General features: G+C 53.8%; 1 protein-coding gene across 8 annotated transcripts in view; it reads right to left on the bottom strand.

The window, feature by feature from the left end:
• Window positions 1–9,158: 9,158 nt before the first annotated feature.
• The window catches only part of Arhgef10 (Rho guanine nucleotide exchange factor 10), a 104,804-nt gene continuing 102,880 nt past the window's right edge, over window positions 9,159–11,082 (bottom strand). For all 8 annotated transcript variants that reach the window (XM_047548130.1, XM_047548128.1, XM_047548136.1 and 5 more), the window contains one exon: window positions 9,159–10,992. In XM_047548130.1, coding sequence (XP_047404086.1) covers window positions 10,475–10,992 — 518 coding nt within the window. In that variant the 3' untranslated portion in view covers window positions 9,159–10,474. The remainder of the gene's footprint in view (window positions 10,993–11,082) is intronic.

Genomic DNA, 11,082 nt, shown 5'->3' with positions numbered 1-11,082 from the left:
GTAAAAGGGGTGCCAATGAACCCACCTGAGGGTTCCTTGACACTGGGTGGATTGCTTCCCAGGGAGCTCATGCTTGCTGAGTTTTTTTCTTTTATTTTTGCTCTACTGGGGACTGAATCCAGGGGCACTCTACCACTGCTCTACATGCCCAGCCCTTTTTATTTTGAGACAGTCTCACTAGGTTCCCCAGGCTGACCCTGAACTTGCAGCCCTCCTGCTTCAACCCAAGTCACTGGATTACAGGTGTGGCCACTGTGCCTGGCTCACACTTGTCACTTCTGATTCCACCATAACTCCCCGAGTGATTCTCAGCAAAAGGGTTTTACCTCTTGGTTCTCTGTGTCCCCTGTGTGGCTGTCCTCGCACACACGGCACTGGTGATGCACAAGAGTCAGATGGGTGATGCGTGGTAGGTCCCTTGCTTTTTCCCTCACCCCTCTGATAGGGCTTGGTTGGGTCTTGCTGGGATACAAGGTGGTGTTTCCCTACATGTGCCTGTACCAGATCACAGATAATGTCCCTGATGCTTTTAGCAGCCCATAAGACTCCATTCGCTTCTTTCTCCCCACCCCCAAAACAATTAAGTTCCAATAACTGTCAGGAATGGAGCCAATTTCCTTAAGTGCTTCCAGCTTCTTGGCACTAAAGAAAAATTAGAAAATGTGTGTTGGTTTGAAACATATTCATTGGTTTGTTTAAAAATGCATCCATTGTGTAAGAGTCAAGCCATCTCCGTGGACCCCCTACCTCAAGCTCACCCAGACCAGGCCACTCCCTGCAGCTCTGGCCAACTCTGCACCTGCGTGCTCGGGAAGCTGCTTAAATGTTGTGACCCCTCTGTTCTTTGGGCCCTGGTTCCTCTAGCATGCCACAGGCGAGCGCCCAAGGGCCTTGCAGGGAGCAATATGCTAACTACCCAAGGCACTGCAGCCCACTGCTGCCATAGGCGAGCACCCAAGGGCCTTGCAGGGAGCAATATGCTGTTTTGGAAAATAAATTTAAAAGGAGATAAAACATTAGTAGCTATTATCAAGTATTTTTAAGGACTGTATCAATGATGTTAGAACAAGTTATCTGGTGTTGCACATGATTTCATATAAATCCACAAGGCATATCTCTATATAGCATCTACAGTTCCGCCCAGTAACAGGAAGTGGGCATCATTTTGGGTGTGAAGTGGAGTTCGGAGAGTTTAATGTAGATCATCAAGGTCACACACTTTACATAGGAAAGGCAGCGATTCTCATCCTATGGAGCCAAAAGCCCTCGTCGATGTTCATGATGGAAAGCTGCCTTTCCAAATGAACCAGTAGACCCATGCTGCAGGGCACAAATCGAGGCGGCTTGTGAGCACAAGAACCAGGTATCACGATCGTCTGTACAGGAATCAGCATGCTAACAACTAGTGGGCATCTTTGGCACATCTCACAGCTTAATTTCACCAACTGATTTCCTCCCAATTCTGAAAATACTTTGTACTATGAGTTAAAAATCAGCTGTGGAGTTTAAATGTGCCAGTGAGCTGTGATCTTAAAGCTGTTTGATGGCTGGAGATAGCAGGACCCCTAAGTGTGAAGTCCAGGAGTGAGTGCCAGATGGACAGCCCGGAGTCCAGGAAGGCACTCGTCCACCACCGTGCCAGCCCTTGGCAGCCAGGATGCATAGAACTGCTCATGTAAATCTGTTCACATGGTCTGTTCTAGACCGCACTGCTCTCACCCAAACAGCATCAGTAATGACTCTGGTGCCGTACCAAGTGTAGCAGGACAAAAATCCAAATGAAAATAAGCTACTGATCTCATGGGTGATAATGATTGCAAAAATCTAATTTTTCAAGTCACCTTTAATTAGTGTAGGTTGAAATAGTGACTCCTCAAAAATACAAATAGGACCTTTGATAACACATTCTTGTGAACCCCAACTCAGAGTTATGGGTTGAAATGTGTCCTGCAGAAAAGATCAATTGAAGCCCTAATCCCTGTATCTCAGAACGCAACCGCATTTGGAAAAAAGGGTTTTTACAGAGGTGATCAGGTTATTGCAAGGTCTTAGGTAGGCCCTAACCCTGCATGACTGGTGTCCACAGAGGAAGAGGAGATGCAGGCAAAGCACAGGCCAGGACACCCAACGCGGGGAGGAGGCTGTGCGGAGGGCCGCAGAGCTCAGGCTGGTGTGCACCGGCCGCGGGCATCATGGCGGCTGGAGAGGCAGGAGAGCTCCCTGCTGGGCCCTCGCAGGGAGCAGGCCCCAGCGGGCCTGACCAGGGCTGGAGGGCAGACTCCAGTCAGCAGAGCTGGTGTGGGGGACGCTCTGTGCCCTTGCTATCCAGGCAGCGCTTTCTAGCTATGGAATCCTGTGCTAGCTTTCTTTTCTCTTTAACTTTCAATCCATCACAGGTTGATTGTTTCAATTTGCACTAAAGGTAACATTCTAAGAAGACCCACCAAGTGTGATCCATGAGTTAACCTCAGGTCAGGAGGCTGGCCGGCCCTGGCAGGTGCACCTGGTCCGGGTCCTGGTGTGTGGAAGCCCCAGAAACCACTCCAGGTGGGAACTCACACAAGAGACGTTATTAGCAGACGAACAGTGTCTGCTCTTAAGGGCGAAAGAGAGAAAGAGCAAGAAAGAGCGAGAGAGTGAGAGAGAGTGAAAGCGAGAGAGAGAAAAGAGCAAGTAGCAGGGGAATCGCCCTTAAATAGTGAAAGCCCGCGGCTATTTGGACCGTCGACTGACAAGAAAGTTAACAGTCTAGATTACAAAATGGTGTCGGGGAGCGGGCAGAATCAGGGGAGAAATAGCTGCAGCCTTGTTCCTTACATTCCCAGATCCCTTTGGGGCGTATGGGCGAAGATCCATCCCCAGTGACTCCTTCCTGCTGGACCTGGGCATAGAACTGATGCAGGGGGAGACGTCATTGCAGTAGGCTGGGGTTGGGGGCTGGATAGCTCCCCTGGGGAGTGCACACGGAGCCAGGCTCTGATTCATCTTTATAAGGTCCTGACAGTCCTGTAATACAAGCGGGACAGATTCCTTAGGAAAAAATCTAAGAGAACAGCAGCAGACAGGGTGGCTGGCAGCCCCGTCCTCACGGCCGGGCGTGGTTGTCTGGAGCCTCAGTATTCTAGTCCTCAGCCTCCGGAATGGGCTAGAGGGCTTGATGGCCTTCAGCCTGAGGCAGAGAGGCCCCACTGGGGTGGCCGAGTACTGGCTGGAAGAAGCCTGAGGGTTAGAAGTTGAGAGGCGTTTGTGGATTGAGTGGAGCTTGACCGGAGACGTGTAGCCATCCGGGACCTCAGACTTGGCAGTCGTTGGAGTAGCTGGAATGAGCGATGAGCCCACACTGCCCAACGCCAGCAGGGACTTCACGCCCCAGAGGTGGTGGTGCACAGCTTTTGGTCACTAACTGACAACCAGTTAGTGGGGTGCCTTCCCCAGGGGGAAACGAGCTGGACCTCCAAACAGGGTGGCAGCAGATCTTTCTGGGAGTGTGTGACCCGGACGAGCAGCCTGGGCCGGGGGCCGGAGGGTCTGCGTCAGCAGGCTGGAGCTGTTGTTGAAGGGCCCCGCCACAACCCAAGCCCAGTTTAACCCCTGCGAGACGCAGAGGGTGGGAGGTACTCCCAAGTGCTGTTAGGAGGCAGGGCAGTGGTCGGCACTGAGGCTGAACCAGGTCACAGTGTGGGGCCTGGTCCGGGGGACTGGCCTTACCAGAGGAGGAGGAGGTGCTCAGTCCCTCTCACCACGAGATCCCCTGTATCTCCTGGACTCTGCAGAGCACCCCAGCAGCCCGTCTCTGAACCAAGATCCAAAGAAACTCTTTCCTTGTGAACCTCTCAGTCCGTGGAATTCAGTTAAAGTAGCAAAGCCAGACTGCTTACCGAGGGAAACCTGGTCCCTGGAGGAACTCAACAGTGCAGTCTGCTGCGGAACTGACTGAAAAACCAAGTCCAGATTGGCCATCTGTGTAAATCTGGATATGCGTACGTTGAGTCTGCTTTTAAAAAGGAACATTAAGATGTCTCTCACCTCTAGGAATTGTTCTCTCTCTCTCTCTCTGCTGAGTGTGAATCCAAGTCCCCTTTATTCTGAGTTTACCATAAAGCCCTGCTGAATGGTAAGAATGGGGTGATGTACTACTTATGTCTCGGCAACGTGCACACACACTGACATTAATTTTTATCTAAATAATACAAAAACACAGATAATTTTACCTACAAGACTCTAATTGATATTCTTGGTAGATTAGTAAGTTATCTCCTTTATCTTTTTCTACCTTTTGTGGTGTAACATTCAAACAAAAAATATCTGATATATTCTTGATCCAATGGTCTAATTTTTCTTTTGAAAAAAATTCTAAGAATACTACAAATCTTCATTCAATTAGAATAGCAGTGCTGACGGAGTCACAGCAAGGCCTGGAGGACACCTGGGAGCAGAGTCCACGGTGCCAGGTGCTCACAGCAGGAGCAAGTCGAGGCTGGACAGGGCAGCCCCGGGCCTCGGTCTGCAGGCACTGTGGGCTGCAGCACGGCGGGACACCCCAGCCTGCGCCCACCCTCTCCCCCAAGTCCCGACCACAACTAGACATACAACAGGAATCCCCTGTGATGATCCTGGAAGGGACAAAAAGCAATTATTTTCCTCATGAATGGAAGAAAATAAAAATAAACCCTCCACTATAACCTAAAGAGAAAAACACACCCTTTGTTTTCTCTGCTTCCTTCCTGCTGTATGACTACTGTGTTCTGGGGCCAGTGCTCACGGTTGCCCTGCCCTGGCTGGGAAGAGCCCTTTCTAGGTGGCTCCCAAGGGTCTCCTCCATCCGCTCCCCACGCCTCCTGGCACTGGGTCCACAGCCTGTGACCCGAGGCCTACGGGTGGGGAGCTGGGCCAACCAGCAGCACAGGGATACCAGCCGCCCGGTCCTGCTGGCTGGGGAGTGCCCTGCCCCACTCTGGTTTGACCTTCCCCAGGATGACCAGGCGGGGTCCTTGAGCCCACTCCTGCTTGACCCCCAAGGCAGGGGCCACGCTCCTCTGTGCTCGCTCCGCACTGGGCCTGTCCAGAACCAGAACGCAGAGACACCCTGCGGAGCGCATAGCAGGCAGTGTGGACCTCCCTGTTCAGGCCTACGCTCTCGGCTCTGCAGATGTTGCAATAAGACGACACGGGTGCATTCCAAGGTAGGAAACCCAACCTAGCGCTCACGCACTCTGCCAGCATTGGTAATGTGAGTGTCATTATCGATACTAATGAATACCACCAGTAACCATTTACTATTACTTTTCTCAAACAACAAAACTCTAAAAATATAAATGCTGACTCAAAGCTACCATTAGGGGTATATTTGTTGCTGTGGACCAGCTGAAATTCTCAGGTGTCCACAAACATGGCAATTAGGAGATAGGAGATCACCACCTTCCAGACCCCAGGCCTGAGCTTCCTTGTCACTGGCCACCCACCCAGGGGGCCGAAGTCCTGACTTGCTTGGGCGGTTCTGTTTGGGTTTTGCCTCATTCCTTTTGTTTGCTTTGTGCCCTGGCTGGTCACCAACCCAAGCAGGTGGGCTGGCATGGCCCCCCAGAGCTTTGTCTGTGACCTGACTCCCCTGATTTCTGTGACCCTGGCCCTTCCCTCCTGACCAGAGTGCTGCTCTGCAGGCAACCTCAAGCCCATCAGCCGGCTGGGCAGCGGCCAGCCCTGAGCCAGCAGGGGACACGGTGGAGCCAGGCAGGGGAACAGCTTCTCTGCTCACCTTTGGCAAGACTCCCAAACTGCCAGGGTCCAGCCCTAGCAGCAGTCGGGGGTCCGCTGTGGATGGGAGGCGTCGGCGTGGTGGAGAAACAGCAGAGACACCAGGTGTTCTGAGGCTGAGCCTGAATCTTTACTGTTCGCAGAGTCATTTTGTATGTTTTTTCTTTGGTGTTGATTACATCATTTCATGGTTAATACAGGGAAATGTTAAGTAAAACATCTTCAAGAGTATGATTAAGGATCTTATTCAATAAACATGTTCTTACTGTATGATACGTTAAATAAAAAAAACAGTTCCCAGCAAGGTAGAGGGCACCATGCTCCCTTTAGTTTTAATTTCCCTGAAAGAATATGTCATTAAGTTTCTGTAAAAATTACCCCTTCCAAGAACTCTAATGTTAGTTATTAACAGTGGAATGTTTTTTGTTATTACTAACAAGGAATAGAGGAATCACCTTATAGTTAATATTTATTCTATTTCATGTACTCAATGGCAGACTAAAACTCTAACTAGACATAGGAAGAATACATATTGTACTTATGATTAACCTATTTATTTATTAAGTGGGAAAAATATCCCTAAACTTAAACATAAACACTAAGAAAGCAATGAAGACCAAACACCACATCAAAGCTCAGAGGAAAACACTCTCATATACCTAAATATAACTTTTAGAGAATCTGTATACTAAAGAAATCACAGGCTCCTTACAAATTTGGGCAAATCATAATTGCTTATTTGTGATTCCATCTAAGTATTAATATTAAACTTTACTGTATGTTATTTTGTGTCCCAGCACCAAGAAATCTCCCCAGTATTCTCTATGATCTGAATCTAAGGAAATAATGATGATTAGTATTAAAAGCAACTGCACATGGAGACATGCCACGCCTATGGCCCCAAGAGGGAGGATGATCTCTCCACAGAACCCCGTCAAGTGTCGGACCCTCTGCTCCACAGAACCCCGTCAAGTGTCGGACCCTCTGCTCCACAGGACCCCGTCAAGTGTCGGACCCTCTGCTCCACAGGACCCCGTCAAGTGTCGGACCCTCTGCTCCACAGGACCCCGTCAAGTGTCGGACCCTCTGCTCCACAGGACCCCGTCAAGTGTCGGACCCTCTGCTCCACAGGACCCCGTCAAGTGTCGGACCCTCTGCTCCACAGGACCCCGTCAAGTGTCGGACCCTCTGCTCCACAGGACCCCGTCAAGTGTCGGACCCTCTGCTCCACAGGACCCCGTCAAGTGTCGGACCCTCTGCTCCACAGGACCCCGTCAAGTGTCGGACCCTCTGCTCCACAGGACCCCGTCAAGTGTCGGACCCTCTGCTCCACAGGACCCCGTCAAGTGTCGGACCCTCTGCTCCACAGGACCCCGTCAAGTGTCGGACCCTCTGCTCCACAGAACCGTGTCAAGTGTCGGACCCTCTGCTCCACAGAACCGTGTCACGTGTCGGACCCTCTGCTCCACAGGACCCTGTCAAGTGTCGGACCCTCTGCTCCACAGAACCGTGTCAAGTGTCGGACCCTCTGCTCCACAGGACCCCGTCAAGTGTCGGACCCTCTGCTCCACAGGACCCCGTCAAGTGTCGGACCCTCTGCTCCACAGGACCCCGTCACGTGTCGGACCCTCTGCTCCACAGGACCCCGTCAAGTGTCGGACCCTCTGCTCCACAGGACCCCGTCACGTGTCGGACCCTCTGCTCCACAGGACCCCGTCAAGTGTCGGACCCTCTGCTCCACAGGACCCCGTCACGTGTCGGACCCTCTGCTCCACAGGACCCCGTCACGTGTCGGACCCTCTGCTCCACAGGACCCCGTCACGTGTCGGACCCTCTGCTCCACAGGACCCCGTCACGTGTCGGACCCTCTGCTCCACAGGACCCCGTCAAGTGTCGGACCCTCTGCTCCACAGGACCCCGTCACGTGTCGGACCCTCTGCTCCACAGGACCCCGTCAAGTGTCGGACCCTCTGCTCCACAGGACCCCGTCAAGTGTCGGACCCTCTGCTCCACAGGACCCCGTCAAGTGTCGGACCCTCTGCTCCACAGGACCCCGTCAAGTGTCGGACCCTCTGCTCCACAGGACCCCGTCAAGTGTCGGACCCTCTGCTCCACAGGACCCCGTCAAGTGTCGGACCCTCTGCTCCACAGGACCCCGTCAAGTGTCGGACCCTCTGCTCCACAGGACCCCGTCAAGTGTCGGACCCTCTGCTCCACAGGACCCCGTCAAGTGTCGGACCCTCTGCTCCACAGGACCCCGTCAAGTGTCGGACCCTCTGCTCCACAGGACCCCGTCAAGTGTCGGACCCTCTGCTCCACAGAACCCCGTCAAGTGTCGGACCCTCTGCTCCACAGAACCCTGTCACGTGTCGGACCCTCTGCTCCACAGGACCCTGTCACATGTCGGACCCTCTGCTCCACAGGACCCCGTCAAGTGTCGGACCCTCTGCTCCACAGGACCCTGTCAAGTGTCGGACCCTCTGCTCCACAGAACCCTGTCAAGTGTTGGACCCTCTGCTCCACAGGACCCCGTCAAGTGTCGGACCCTCTGCTCCACAGAACCCCGTCAAGTGTCGGACCCTCTGCTCCACAGAACCCTGTCAAGTGTTGGACCCTCTGCTCCACAGGACCCCGTCAAGTGTCGGACCCTCTGCTCCACAGAACCCTGTCAAGTGTTGGACCCTCTGCTCCACAGGACCCTGTCACATGTTGGACCCTCTGCTCCACAGGACCCTGTCACGTGTTGGACCCTCTGCTCCACAGGACCCTGTCACATGTTGGACCCTCTGCTCCACAGAACCCTGTCAAGTGTCGGAGTGGCTTGATGCTGTGGCTGTGAGGGGCACCCCCACCCCGTGGTGGCCCGTTTGTCATGTCAGTCCCGTGAGTCACATGGGGATGCATGGGGACAAGGGCTGGCCAGCCTTCAGTCTTCCACAGTGCCTCTGATCGCCAGGCCCCCGAAGGGCAGGCTGGTGTGCCGCTGCAGGAGGGGTGGCACTCCCAGGCTCCCCGGACATGACTGCACAGGCTGGGGAACCCGAACGTGGCTTCTGCTACCTGCTGGGTCCCACTGATGCACTGGGAGGACAGGGACTCGTGTGCCCTCCCAGCCACCTGCTCGGACAGTTGGGAGCTGCAGGGTTCCAGTCTGCAGGTCCCCTGACCCCTGCAGTTTGCCCAGTTCACAGTGGACGGGAACGCTAGCCACATACGCCTGCACTCCAGTGGTCCTTGCTCAAGTGCAGCCCAGAGTGGCTTCTCCCACACGTGGTGTGTCTGGGGCTTACACAGATTCTCCTGGCTGGCCAGTGTGAAGCCCAAGCTAAAGGACAGGTCAGGCCACACCCTCCCTTCCTGGATGTAATTGTCCTGTTGTATTTTATGGAGGCAGGGAAAGGCAATTGTAATACTGAATTTTTTTTAATAAAAAGACTTTATTTGTGAAAGGAAATAGCAGCTAACAGTTTAACAAAGCTTGAAAGTATATATGTAACTCAGAAAATACCTGGCTAAGTCATAAAATCAGCATTCTCAGCCATCTGCAGAGTGCCAGGAGGTCTGCTTCTGGAAGAGCCTCCTCAGGTCTTTTTCCTTCCTGTTTTCCATCCAGTTACTAGCACACCGTGGCCTCGCGCCCAGCGGGCAGGCCTGCAGCTGCCGAGGGCAGTGCCAGGACCCTGGTGGAGGCTCCATGGCAGAGGGCGTCCCTCTGGCTGGTCCCAGGCCAGTAGCAGTGTCCTGCGGGGCATCTCCATGGCAGAGGGGGTCCCTCTGGCTGCTCCCAGGCCAGCAGCAGTGTCCTGCGGGGCATCTCCATGGCAGAGGGTGTCCCTCTGGCTGCTCCCAGGCCAGCAGCAGTGTCCTGCAGGGCATCTCCATGGCAGAGGGGGTCCCTCTGGCTGCTCCCAGGCCAGCAGCAGTGTCCTGCGGGGCATCTCCATGGCAGAGGGGGTCCCTCTGGCTGGTCCCAGGTCAGCAGCATACGCGAGCCATCCAGAATGACATTTCAAATATGGACAGCTGGTGTTCACTGGGGAAGGACACCTGGAATAGACTCGGCTTCTCATGTGCGCTAACTAGGACTCTACACCTCGCATGTCTATGCAGACGGTAAAAAGCATCTCACAGGACAAGGCAAGAATGGTTTTGGCATCGATGCCTGAGTCTCAATGTTGGCAACTATTGAACTTTTGGTTCAAAGCAAAAATTATTTGTGAGACGCCATAGATAATATATTGATTTTAACTGTTAATTTTTAATAGAAAATGCAATATAAAAAATAATGCTTTGTTAAAATATACAGTACAAACATCAGACCCCTTTGGAAGGCCCAGGCCCCTTCCAAAGGTAAACCACCCTGACTGGACTAGTGTGTGTTACCCGGTTTTTTAAACTGTTATGAATTCTACCCTGGAATTAGAAAATATAGAATATAAATAAGAGCAGTGAATTGGAGCCAAGCGCTGTTAATAAGTCCCGCATTCCTGAACAGCTATTTTCCCCGTGAAGTCGCGAGGTAAGGAGAGTGGGCGGTGGGTGCGGAAGGCCGGCATAGGAGGCAAGCGCTGCCCACGCTGCAGGCTGCGGCAGAGGGGCGGTGGGCGGCGCTGCGCAGAGTGGTGCACATTTCTTCCCAAATGCGCCTCAGCTGGCCCGGCCAGTGTGAGCATGGCCGTGGCCCCTGAGGCTCACTACCACGCCAGGAGGCGCCGTCCACCTACAAGCTCAGCAGTGGGATCTGCCAGACCATCACGGAAGACACCACCTCCTCCGGGGGCGGCTGCCGGGCTTTCCGGCACACCCGCCGATGGCCCTGGCCCCCGCACACCACCAGCACCGAGTTGGCCCTGGCTTTCCTGGGCCGCCGCACCCTGCTTCTCGGGGGGGCAGTGGGGTCCTTCAGGAGGTCACAAGTGCTGCTGTCCTCCCACCTGTGCTCTAGCGAGCTGGAGCCCTGGGATAAGCTCAGAGACCTGGACGAGGAGGACAGGTCACTCTTGTGAGTCCCTGGTCCCAGTGAGTCTCCCAACCAGATGGCTGTGTCCAGGTCAGCCTGGCCTGGGCAGGCGCCAGTGCCCTCAGCAGGGAGCGTGTCCCTCTGATCCTCATCCTGGGGCTCAGGGCCAGGAGGCGGGCTGTCCCTGGCTTTGTCCTGGTCCTTCTCATGTAACGCCGTGGCCATGACAATGAACTTGACGGGCCCGTGGTGTGCATGGTAGGAGACCATGCCTCTTCCTGCAGAGGGAACAGTTCAACGGCCACCTTAAATCAAACAGCAGTGCAGAGGGAACCGAGCCCCGTCCAACCCAGGGCCTCCCCGCTGGG

This window comes from Sciurus carolinensis, chromosome 4, assembly GCF_902686445.1.
Source record: "Sciurus carolinensis chromosome 4, mSciCar1.2, whole genome shotgun sequence".
In the NCBI taxonomy this organism is placed as follows: domain Eukaryota; kingdom Metazoa; phylum Chordata; class Mammalia; order Rodentia; family Sciuridae; genus Sciurus; species Sciurus carolinensis.
The sequence above is the reverse complement of the archived record's forward strand: the minus strand, read 5'-3'. Positions and strand labels throughout refer to the sequence as shown.